The following is a 12,809-nucleotide window of genomic DNA, read 5'->3' as shown; positions in this document are numbered from 1 at the left end:
TGAGATTTATTTATGAATAACATTTACTATCGTGGTTCTTGGACCTGGAACATAAAAACTCCTCTGTGAGAAGCAAACACATGGATTTACTGAGAGAAAGCTCTGAATCAGAGGATTAATTAAAGAGACAAGAGCCACAGCCTCAGCTGAAAGAAGGCCCAGCTGGACAATAGCAAAGGAAAGATAGATGGAGGAGAAGAAGAGAGAAAGCACAGTGCTGAGTGTGGGGGGGGGGACCAAGCTGAGAGGCAACTGGAAACGGAGGATTCCGGCAAACTCCAACATCTGAGGCGTTTCTCAGGAAACAACAGCGCAACAAAGTTCACAGAGCTGAAGCGAACTTACTGGAAGCTCGTCGCTGCATTGAGAAGATGAAACTACAATCAAAGGGGCACAAAGAACAGGTTGTGTTTTCAGTTTAACTTTGAGAATTTACTCTTTGTACGATCATTACTATAACAGCTAATTTAAGGCTGTGTGAGTTGGAAATCTGCAAATGATTTTCTTATGATATAAATGTGACTTTGTTATCCATTGACATTTATATTCCTGCCGGTATTTAGTTATGCATTAGTCAAACCTGCTTGCTAGCTTGCTTATTAGGTAACAATAGTCACATACCCATATCTGTTGATGGGCAGTATGGATGGTGTACAGAGGGGCATGTGAGTACAAGTTTGAACCCATCCTTTAAGTTTTGGGGTTGGAGGACTTGTGAGATGTGTTAGGAGGTGCAGGAGAAGACAGGGTGATTGGGAGGCGGGGTAACTTGAGAGATACATCTGCTCAAACATGCTACCAAGCTGTTGACATGGTGAATAATAGATGGCTGAATTTTGTACTGGTGTATCTTTTTTTTTATTGTCCGCCAATATATGTGTGTTTATGACGAACGTGTACCGGTAGATAATAAAAAAAACAAAAAACAAGCATCACAGGGAATATGCGTAACAATTTCCCTTTTTATTTTTGCTTAAGTCTGACACCACCACTCCCTGTCCCACAGGTAACACTCACCTAGTGGGCATAGGCTAACTAATGGAGGATCAGTTGACCTCAGCAGACATGACGGGTACCGGAAGCAGTTCTGTTACCATGGTAACATACTCAATGGAAAGGGATCTGGAGCAGAGTGCAGGTTCAACCCAACAGTTTGACAGCTACCTGAGGAACAGGTGAGAGACTGGGGATGAGGGGCTCCAGTGACACACACCTACCTGCTACTATATACTCACTTTTGGCCAAGGTGATATCACATATCACACACACCCGACTGCTCTGCTCACTTGCATGCGAGCACACTGTTGCTAACATCTCCCCTGGAATTACTCGCCAGAGGAGATTTTATTTGCATGTTTTCATCTGTACTCTCATTGTCAGGTAAAATGTAGATATTTAGATCAAATTAGGACAGTAAGTAAACCTATTCGCTTTATGTCAATGTGCAAATTGGTGTTAAGTAGTTATTAAGATGTAATTTGAGCTTGTCTGTCTTGTGTTGTGCTGTTAGGATCAGAGAGGTAGTGAGGTCAGAGAGGAGCCTGCTGCTACAGCTCTATCAGCTACCCTCTGCCTCTCACCTCACCAGCATGCAACACTCCCAGAGACTGGACCAGAGACTACATATGCTCAGGGAGGAGGTCAGGACCATGGTGAGTGCTCAGGATCTCTGAATGCATCAATAGGCATGGATGTATAAACTGTAAAACATGAAGACTGTTATGCATGTGAGAGTCTTGTGAGGTTGACTTTAGTTAAACAGGTACTATGTATAGTATGCAGTTAACTCTCTGTAATCTGCTTTTAAGTAACCACACTGTGGTGGATCGATAAGATAAATAACTTAATTAATTCCCAGATGGAAGACAAAGGAGACAGAGATCACAAAAGATAACATCTACAGTCAGGCCTACTACTACACTAGAAACACTGACACACACACACACTATTCCATATTCTAAGAGAATATTGATTTCACTGTGGCATATTTCTTCCAACTTCTCATCGGCCCAGACCCAGGACAAGGAGCGAGGGGAGCAGGTTTGGAGGCACCGATTGCAGCGCTGTCAGAGGCAGCTGAAGGCCAAAGAGGAGGAGATGAGTCGCCAGTCCCAGTACTTCGAGAACTTTAAAACCCAACTCCAGCACAAGCTCAGCCTGGGCTGGGACAGAGAGCAGATCCTACAGAACAGGATCTACACTTTAGAAAAGCAGCTACTGGACATGACTGTGAGTGCCGCCACTGGCATCGCAACGATCAGCGCTGTCCGAATTACTGCTGGGACTGTAACACACTGGGAAGAACAAGATAGGCTGCCTCCCATGAGAGGAGAGGGTGAAGGAGAAGAGGAGAGAAAGGAGGAGAGGAGGAGGCAATGGCAGCCAAGTGTGGGATATAAGAGGGAAGCAGGGCTAGAAGGTGAGAAAGAGATACAAGGAGAACAAGTCAAAGAAACAAACTCAAACGAAGCCAGGCTGCAAGGCTTCATCCTGAGCCTGCAGGAGGATCTCAGGGTGCTGCTGGAGAGAGAGGAGGGTGGGATGACAGAGCGGAGGGGACTGATGGAGCAGCTCCAGGAGGCCCATGAGAAACGCCACTTCCTGGACTGCAAGGTGGAAGAGATGAAAGCAGAGGTGCAACAGCTGAAGCGGTCTGAAAACTCCTTGATGGAGGAGGTTGAAGAGTTGAAAGAGGAGAACCACAGACTCCAGCAGATGCCGAGGGATCCAACGAACCAAACAACCAGTCAGTCATTCACGGTGCCTGAGTCCACATGCCTGAGTCCTGGGTCCAACACTTTGTCATATACCATGGGACACTCCTCGGTGGGGAACGCTGAAGAGGTGTGTAAGACATGATTATTATTATCAGGTAGTCTCATTGAGTATGGCGCAATAGTTGACGAACACAATGGTCCAAAACTAAAACTGTAAATAAATCCAATGGGATGAGACATTCATTTTATTTTTGGTTAATTTTGATTTATATATATGGTACTCGTGGACGTTTTTCCCAGTTCAGTATTTACTTGAGGGGTATCAAGAGCCAGCCAGTCCTGATCCTCATCGGATGAACTGTGCTTATAAATGTAAGAAGAGATGTGATGTACTGAGGCAGCTTTAATAGGAGATATTATAAACAAAAATGGTCAAAAAAACTGAAACTATTATTTTGATTATATAATTCAGTTCTATTTTATTCTTCCTGACCACCAGAGGCGGTGCTTAACACTGCATATCTTCAGTCTTGCGCACACGCAGGTTGAGTCTTTATACCAACAAAGTCACGTGTGACCTCGGATGACCCCTGAGATCAGTCCTACGGAATCTTCTCCCAAGTTCATGAGATTCCGAATGGCCAAGAACTCTGGCGGTCATCCAGGAGTCATAGAACCGTCGTTACATCTGCAACTTTTGTTTTACGTGACTAATTTAACCAGTTTTTAACCTAAAAATAACAAAAGGACCCATAAATATTAGATCTGATGTTAATATTGGCGCAATATTCTAAATTCCTTCTTGTTATTTTCTGAGAAAATACTGCAGCACAAAAAGCTCAGAAGAATGAAAGGATAGGAGGATTTAGGGTCTTATATCACCACCTCCCCTTTTGTAAATGTGTATACAGGTATATTTAAATAGAAATATATATCACTATAAAGAGACATGAATTTGGATAATGTTCTATTAATTGTTTTGACATTTACATTCTTGCATTAATAATTCACAACTCATGCCCCACAACTGTGATCTCTGTGTAGACACATCTAACGTCGGACGAGGGAACAGGCCAGCCTCCTTCATCTGCAGTTCCACCAATTCACCACCAGGAGGAAGCAGAGAGACTGCAGAACAACACAGAGGATGAGTCCTCATCTGCCAAACCAGAATCAACTCCACCTAAAATCTTTTGCCGCCTTGGCTCCAAAACCAACCCCAGCCTTCAGTCACTCTCTTTGTTTACAGAGACACTAGATGAGTTTAAACTGGGGACCTGGTGCTCCAGAGGGATCATAAACCTTGAGAAAAGCCCCAGTGAGGAATCAGATGCCCTGAGGGAAGCCTACAGGAGCTTGGGGTTGGAGGAGGATCTCAAAACAAATCAAAAACAACGTGACAGCTTGGAGGTCACCCTAGAGCACGCACAGGAGCAGCTGCAGATGATGGCTCAAGAAAATACTCAACTGAAATTACAACTCAGGAAAGAGGGACAAGAATCGGAGGTGGAGCGGGGGTCTGCAAGAGGAAAGGTATGTCACAGGCGTTTACATTTTTTTATCCAACTTTCGATAACACAGTTTTCCAGAATATCACAAAATCTACCTCTTTGTGTATTCAGATTATACCACTACCTGCCAGTAACAGAGCTGAAGATACCGCCATTCTCCCTCTCACCCAGGAGGATCTTGTCCAGGCCCTGAATCAGAAGAACCGGGCCTTGGCGGACCGGATCCACGAGCTTCTGGCCCACATTGAGCTCAGAGAACAGGAAATCGAGAGGGAGCTAACACAGCTGACGGAGCATATCTCCAAGCTAGAGGGAAACAGAGTCAGGCTGGAGCATGAGAACCAAGAACAGGAGTGTTTGATTACAGAACTCACCAAGAAGACTGAGGATGATCTCAATACCATCATGGAGCTGCAGCAAAGGTTAGTGGAGAGTGAACAGCATACGGAGGAATCCAAGGTTGCCAAGGAACTGTGTGGATCTCAATTGCAAAGTGAATATACAGCTGCAATATCTGCAAGTTTTCAACAGATCAACGCAGAAGAATGTGTGGACAGTTTGGTGGAAAGTGTGCTCAATGGAGAGAAACCACAGTTGATGTCCAGTCAACAACTGGATGATTTGACTGCAGCTTCAGCACCTGGTTCTCAACATGTTAATCACTATGATCCTCCGCAGAACAGGCTGCAAAGCAGTCTGCACGTTAGTTCATTGACTGATCAAGTAGGCCAGCTCACCGAGTCGGTCCAGAGCCTCAAAACAGAAAAAGAGGAACTGTCACTTTGCATAGATGTTCTCGGAGAGCAGCAGACAGAAGTAGTTCTGTCGATCCAGACACAAACGGAAGAGAAACAGCAGTTAACTCGAACAGTTTGGGGACTGAAGGAGGAGAAAGACAGCATCTCTCAATCTATTGCTGGCCTCAAACAAGAGAGAGAGCAGCTTACCAGGACAGTCTGTGGGCTGAGGGATGAGAGAGACCAGTTTCTAAGGTACATCGGTGGTCTGAAAGAGGAGAAAGGGTCTTTATCAGGTCTCAAAAGAGAAAAAGAGAAACTGATAGAATATCTCTCAAGTGGAAAAGAAGAGAGAGATCAAATGATGCAGTCGCTCCAAAGTTTACAGACGGAGAGTGACCAGTTAAGCCAGGCGGTGCTCTCTTTGAAAGAAGAAAGAGAGGAGCTCACCAATTCCCTTAAGCATCTGAAAGAGCAGAGAGACAAAGAACAATCATCTTTCACTTGCCAAGAAGACTGCGATAAGTTAATACAATCAGTTTTGAGAGAAGATAAAGAAATAATTGAACATTCAATCAGTTGTTTGAAACGGGAAGAAAAACAGATCCAGCTATTACTTCAGGGCCTGAGAGAGGAAACAAACATCCTCCGAGCTGCTCTGCCCAGCCAAACACAAACAGAGGGGAGCAATCAGAAGCCGCATCTGCCGAATCCAAAGTGTGCCGTTACGACAAAGAAGACTGAGAGCCTTGTTGGAGCAGGAGTTACACAAAGATGTCAGGCTCATGACCACAGGGGAAGCTCTGTGCAGGTATAATGTGATTCATTATCTAATTGTCTGTTGTGTCAATTTGAATATCCTGAAGCATTATTGCTTCAGGATATTATTGCTTATTGTGTCATTGTGTTGGATCACTGTGCACTTATGCAACATGTTTTTGATGGAAAGCAGGAGCCAAGTGATCTGATGAGGGAGGTCGAAGCTTTGGGAGCAGAACTAAAGAGGTCATGGGACGAACTGGACAAGAGCCATGTAGATGTGAGTTTACACAACTCGTCCTTTGATTACACTAAATAATATTCATTTGACAACACAATCCCAACTCAAGGTCCACTTGCTAGCTTTAGGTGGTAGAAAACTTAATTTGGGATTGTTTTGTGAAACTACTACCGTCAAATGTTTTTTTCTTATTATAATTTTCACTGCAATTAGTTTGTTAATCCTAACCTTAATGAGCAAACACGGCATCCTAATGGCCGTTTCATTTCATGGGAAATTTAAATTTTTGAGTGATTTTAAAATGTAGGTGTCACTTAGGAACCAATCTTTTTTTATTCTTCAGCTGTCTGTTTTATATTTACAGGGCAGCGGTGCATTATTGGAAAGCTCACTAACTTAACGCGTTCATGTTAATGTTTGTGACCTTTTCAGACCAAATGGCTTCGCAGTGAATTGTGTCACTCAGAAGCCGCGAGGCAAGAGGCGGAGAGAAAGGCGGCTGAAGCGGATGAAAAGTCAGTGAGGTTGACAGATGAAGCAAATAAAATGGAAGAAACCAGAAAGGAAAATGACAGCCTCATAACCCAGGTATTTAACCAAATAGACGGTACAAAAAAGAATGCTATAAGCTAAGTACAGTCAGAGAAACATCCACGGATAAGAAACATACACATAGGGCTTAAGCTGTAAATATGTCTCGTAGTTTGGACACCCTGTTGGACCCCTGTTTTGCTTTTCACTAACTTTACCTCGAGGTCCAAACCAAGATGAACACATTTGTGTTTGTGTCTGCTGCAGGTGAAGGAGCTGCAGAGCAAAGTGACAGGTCTGGTCAGGGAGAAGACTAGCACTCTGTCGCTAAAGGCACAAACAGAGGAGCATTACAACATCCTTACAGCTCAGCTCAAAGCTAAGGTATCTTTTTCATTAACTGTCTCTCAAGTGTCTGTATATGAAACTGTTCTAAATGTTTAATCTTCACTATTTGCTACTCTTCACATCCATTGTAATGCAGACAGATTGTAACGTTTGTCATTCTATGGAAGGTCTTCAGCTCATTGCTGTTCTTCAGTTGTTTGACTTTTGATAATGTTTAGACTACCTTTTAAAATTGAGCACTAATAAATAATACATACACATTTAAGGTTCTTATTACAGCTGTGTGTGTGTGTGTGTGTGTGTGTGTGTGTGTGTGTCCTCATCACAGACGGTGGCTCTAGAGGAGCTCAACTTGGAGTATATTGCTCTGAAACGAGGGCAGGGCAGCAAGGATGATCTGAGCGTTGTTCTCATCTCACTCAGGACACGTTATAACGGCATCAAAGCTAAGGTGGGAAACCATTCAGCCGTGGCTTTGTGGTCCATGCTAGTCAAAGCAATTTGTTTTATGTCGTGACTTTTTAACTGTGATTTATAAACAGTAGTTTCTTTCTTTCTTTTTTACTGTAGTATGACGCACTGAAAAAGAGCAGCCAGAATGATCTGGAAATAGCTCCTCTAAAGGTGAGGAAAGTGAAATATAGCCTTTTATTTCTCTTGTCTTATTACACATTTTCTGTTGGACTGCTCTGAGCAGTTTACTGACTGACAGGTGTTTTGTCCAATAACAGGCCAAGCTGTCTTGCCTAGTGGTGAAGTGTCAGGAGAGGAACAGCTTGTTGGTTCAGATGATGAAGGCCATGCACAGACATGGCCGTGTGGACTCCACACTCGCCCATCAGGTGGAGCAGCTGCTCAGTGACGCTGCTCTGCAAGACTACACCGCAGCTTTCACACCATGCAGCAACGTAAAGACCCGAGATTACACCACCGGGTTTACATCAGGATTTATTTCCAAATTCCAAGACAACACCAGTGGATTCCCAACTGATCAGACGTGCTCTACTACTTCCCCACTTGTTAAGCAGCGACACCAACATGGATTTGCACCTGAATCCGGAGCAAAATGTAGAGAAGTAAAAAGTGAAAAACACACATCTTTAGTCCCCACTGAAACAAATTGTCAAGACTGCTGTCGTGAAGTCACACCTGCACCAACAGAAAGGCAAAAGGAAAATTCACCTGTGCCAACCTCACCAGTGCATGAGCATGCCAGTGTCCAAGCAACACCGTCGCCTGTTGTTCCTGCACTCAAAGATAGATTCATCTCCAATAGAGCTCAGGTGAGATAATAATTCATAATTTCAAAATCTTTTTTCTTCTGAAAACTCTTAAAGGTTGATCATATGGCATTTTTAAAGCAAAACAGTAAACTATTACTGCATACATGTTGTGAAAACATTCTCACACATAAACAAGACAGGCACAGTTCCTGGCTTTTATAGTATGTAGTATAGTAGTTTGTTCTTTTGACAAATTGTGAAAACAACATATTTAATATTTTCAGTAAAGCAAACCCTTTGGTCAAAGTGGAAAAGATCGTGTTTGCAACTGGGTTTATGGGAAATTCCGTCCTAATAAGAACGTTAGCATGGAAAGATAGGTTCACAATTGTTCCAAGTGTTTTTTAAAACAGTAGTCAGGTGCCCATATGTTATTTCCCTTGTTTCTAATGTATGTGTGAGCATGAAGCTGCCACAGTCTTTACAAGTTATCTCAGTTAATTTCACATTAACATAATCGGTGTGGTTTGTAAAATTGTTTGTACCTTAAATTGTCATTTAAATCCCACCACAGCTCTCGCCCTCTGCCAGCGGCCCAGAGATATTTGGATCTCATCACTCAGATACAAAAGGGAAGTCCTCCCCAGATCTGACCAGTTCGACTGGATCCTCACCGAGTCAGACTCCTCCCTCTTCCAGCACACGTTGCAGTGCAAGCAGGAGGCTGAGTAGTCCTGAGAAGATTATTAACCTGCATGAGCAACTGCAGAAGACTCTAATGAGCAGCTGTCAGGTACACTGAAGCTTTCTGCACTACAAAGATGCAGGTTGGGGTTTAAGTATGAAAAGAAAGCATTGCTCTTATGTAAGTCCCATTAGACATGAAATGTATGCACAAAAGACCATATATTGATTTGTTTATTGTAATTTTCTTCTTTTCTTTGTTTATGTTCTCCATTTCTGGAGTACTTGTTTTTATGTTTTATTTAATTTTCTCTTACTGGGTTTATTGTTATGTATTGCACCAATACATCAAAACAAATTTATTTTCTGTGAAAACCTACAAGGTCTGATTTCAATGTTATGTCATAATACATACATGTCTAATAAATGCCTTTCTCTTAATTTCAAGGCTCCTGTGAGCAGAGGCAGAGGACAGCAGCCGAGGAAAAGTCTCTCACTTTCATCTTCTGCAGACCTGCGACCAGCCTCTCAGACAAAGAAGCAGAGCCTCAGCTCCAGTGTTCCACACAGCGACTCTCTCCCAGTCACCGCTGCTTCAGGCCAAGCTAAGCACACTCCAACAGTGACCACCACAAAAAAGTCAACAACACTTTTTAATGCAGTTGCCTCTCGATCCGCAACTATTAAATTGATTCCCAACATGTTTGCTAACTGTCACTTTAAAGCCGACCCTCCTAAAACGACATTGTCTGCTCTATCTAGCTCTTCTAACTTTCCTTTTGCCACAATGGCACCGTGTAAAGCCAAATCCATCTCAAGTTGTGGCACGAATGTAACATCCCCGAAACTGGCAAAGAAAACCACCGCAATCCCAGCTAAACACAGAGCTTCTACTCCTTTAACTCTGAGGACCACGATCTTTGAGTCTGATGTCTCTATATGTGCCGGCCCTAATCCAAAACCCACTGCCTCAGACACAACCGCCCCCGAAGATATACGTTTTCACACGCCTTCTAAAGCGGACGGCGCTGCACCTGCTGATGATGGACTTGTATTTGCTGCATCCTGCACTCGACCTGCTCATTGCTCTCCTGAGAGATCCAACAAGTCTGGCAGAAAATCCACTGCTGCTCTAGAAAAGGCCAAGACAGCAATGCCCAAACCAGGTAATGCACATATTTAATACTTGAGATTATTTACGCAAAGGCACACGCATCATTGCTTAAAGTCCTGGAAGAAGACATTCTTTTTTTTCTGATTTGTCTTATTGATTTGACAACTTTGCGTGAATATGTGTTATATGTGTAAGCTTTGGATATTATTGCAGTTTGCGATTTAAATTACTGTTTTGATTTTATACAGCTGCAATAGGATTATACCCAGTCTAGATATGGACCATTCTTTTTCTCTTTTTTCTTGTAATGGAAATAATGTCTTATAAAATTACAGAACAAATTCTGTCAGTTTGATGTTGTCCTGTTTATTGCTCACATACAGTCACACACAATGATAATACTTTGCTAACCTGCTTGGATTCATTAGTAAGTTTAGTATGCAGTGTGTCCTGTTATGTCACTTTATTCTAGAATAATTTTAAAGTCAAAGAGACCTACCGATGAACAAATAGATACATAGATTAGAGTGCATTTAGGCCGTGATGCCCCTCTTATTTACAGCATTACAAGCATTGAATTTTTCAAGAAAGATAGAACACTCTGCTTGATTTTCTTTGTCCGATCACCTCCAGAAGCTCCAGCTGAGGTTGGATCAGTTGAAGTAATCAAAAAAGTGGGCCACAGCAGCCTCATGATTGGCTGGGAAAGGCCGCCGCTTGACGAGCTGGGCTGCAGTGACGGGTCATTTGTGTACGGATACCGGGTAGGCAGAAACTCAACGGACTGATACATGGACTTTGTTATTTGTTTTTTCTTGTACTTATTGTTTCCTTTCACCTTTCAGGTGTTTGTAGATGGAGACTTCCACAAATCTGTCATGAGCTCAGCGTGCACCAAGGTATCAGTGTCTTTAAAAGCTGTTAACACGTTATTATTAACACAGCCTAATAACAGCAATTCATATTCAACTTTTGTTCCCACAGTGTATCCTGGAGAATGTCGATCTGAGTGCCCCAGTTAACATCAGTGTCCAAACGCTGGGATCTAATGGTCTTAGTTCAAACTTAGTCCACACCTTGTACAGGACTTGAGTCAGACCAGACCACCACTGAGTCTCAGTGTGTGACTGACTGCAGCAAACACAATGGTGGCTCTGTAGGATTACTGCAACTTCTCAGTGGAACCCTTCACTGCCAGTGGCCGAAGTTTGATAGGTAAATTGTGTCTGTGTTTGTTTCTGTGTTAATGAATCAGTATGTCAGAAATATTTGTTGTTATGTCTGTGAAACAGTGTTTGTCTTGTTTCAAAAAAATAACTGACTTGAAACTAAAGGCTTAAAGATGCTTATTCATACCAACACTTTTCATTCTGCTCTTTGTTCTGTGTGACAAATCTATTTTTCCCTTCATCCTGTGTGTCCGCCCTTCAGTGCACAGCCATCTACAGCTGCAGCTCTCCGAGGGGCCGTCCTGACCTCCACCTCAGCAGACAGCGAGGGAGACACCGCCACGCTGCTTGGATACCATCTAGTCAACCAATCACAAAAGTTTCACGTTGTCTCACTTTACCAGCCTACGAATACGTATAAGTGACCTGTGGGCGGTCGCTAAACCTCAAAACGATTAACTGAAGATGTCATACGAAATAGACTCTTGCCTCTTCCCTGAGAGTTCCTCTGCATGTAAAAGCAGGTGACTGATCGCTGTTGGAAGAAGTTCCTGTTTCATCGTTGCCACCCGGTGGATTCACCTCTTGAATGGCTTGGATATTGTGACTGCTGGGTGAAAGGCCGGAGCGGCTGCTAATCAAACAAGTCCAGATAGACTGATAAAAAAAAATTACAGACTTTATGACGCCAAGATTAATCACATTGTCAAAAGCTGCCTGTGACATCAATTTTTATAATACTGTTCCACCAAGAACATATTGGAGGGACGTCTTGCACATTTTAACACTGTGTTAAACATTAAGAGATCACGTGACATATTGCTTCATCGGAGATCCATGCTGCTGCCTCTCTTGACTCTGACATGCTGGCTAAAGTGACACGTACTGTATCAAAAGCCTTTTCTTTTGTGCAGCATAACGTGCCGATGCAACATCTTACTTGATTTTTTAAGCCAAATATGAGAGAGAAAAAATTATTCACTCCAAAGACTTAGCTGTTTGCTTCTCCTCACAGGTCTACTACAGGATTACTCCAAACACACAAGTTATTTAAGTTCGCAAACATGCACACGGTCATTGTTATATCTGATATCTGAAGATGAAATTAAGAAAAGAGATTATCACTGATATTTTGTTTTTTAAAATATTATATAAATATGCCAATGTACCACAAACTATAAGTCTTTTCGTATGAGTGACACTTTGTTTTTATACCGAAATAGATGTCATGTTTGCACGTTTGTTTTGTTTTATACAATGTTCACAATACACACAATGTTCTTTTGCTATTTATTGTATGTATGTATGTATGTATGTATGGGTGTATCATGGTGCAGCAAAGGTATTTTTCTATCAGTAATAGAACATATTGATTCCCCGTTGATTCCTTACGACTGAACAGAGAATAAATGTTTATCTGATATTAACTGTCACTCCTGTGTCTCTGTGTTTGTGAACTGTGCTAAAAAACTTAAACAGTTTTGGTTTACAAATGCTTGTTAAAATCAATCCAGAATTGACATTTTGCATTGTGGATAATATGTTGCTGTCAAGAAATCAGGTCTCCAAATTTGGTGATTCAGACTGTTTCTTTATGGCCTAAATAAAACATTTAACCCATTTTATTATGTGAGAAATGTTTTTTCTCAAAGCTAAAAATATTTCCCAGCTCTTGGAGGTACATGGTTTTCTCTTTACACTTACATTTTACTCCTGTTTATTCAACCTAAACACTTCCCATAAATGGCCATTAGATGGCAGACATTCATGGATGA

General features: G+C 42.2%; 1 protein-coding gene across 3 annotated transcripts; it reads left to right on the top strand.

The window, feature by feature from the left end:
• The first annotated feature begins 19 nt into the window (after positions 1-19).
• Positions 20-12,467, top strand: LOC117737263 (trichohyalin-like). Of its 3 annotated transcripts, none has more exons than XM_034543050.1 (18): positions 20-404; positions 1,007-1,175; positions 1,511-1,652; positions 2,014-2,844; positions 3,762-4,250; positions 4,400-5,776; positions 5,915-6,004; positions 6,398-6,553; positions 6,764-6,880; positions 7,173-7,295; positions 7,415-7,468; positions 7,576-8,127; positions 8,642-8,860; positions 9,200-9,917; positions 10,499-10,629; positions 10,711-10,764; positions 10,850-11,080; positions 11,297-12,467. In XM_034543050.1, the coding sequence occupies exons 2-17, from the start codon at positions 1,039-1,041 to the stop codon at positions 10,955-10,957; spliced, it is 5,298 nt and encodes a 1,765-aa protein (XP_034398941.1). In that variant the 5' UTR covers positions 20-404; positions 1,007-1,038; the 3' UTR covers positions 10,958-11,080; positions 11,297-12,467. The 3 variants fall into 3 exon arrangements, with proteins under 3 accessions (XP_034398941.1, XP_034398940.1, XP_034398939.1); XM_034543049.1 differs by having other exon boundaries at positions 4,340-5,776; positions 5,918-6,004; XM_034543048.1 differs by having other exon boundaries at positions 4,340-5,776.
• The last annotated feature ends 342 nt before the right edge of the window (positions 12,468-12,809 follow it).

Source organism: Cyclopterus lumpus, chromosome 10, assembly GCF_009769545.1.
Source record: "Cyclopterus lumpus isolate fCycLum1 chromosome 10, fCycLum1.pri, whole genome shotgun sequence".
Classification (NCBI taxonomy): Eukaryota; Metazoa; Chordata; class Actinopteri; order Perciformes; family Cyclopteridae; genus Cyclopterus; species Cyclopterus lumpus.
The sequence above is the reverse complement of the archived record's forward strand: the minus strand, read 5'-3'. Positions and strand labels throughout refer to the sequence as shown.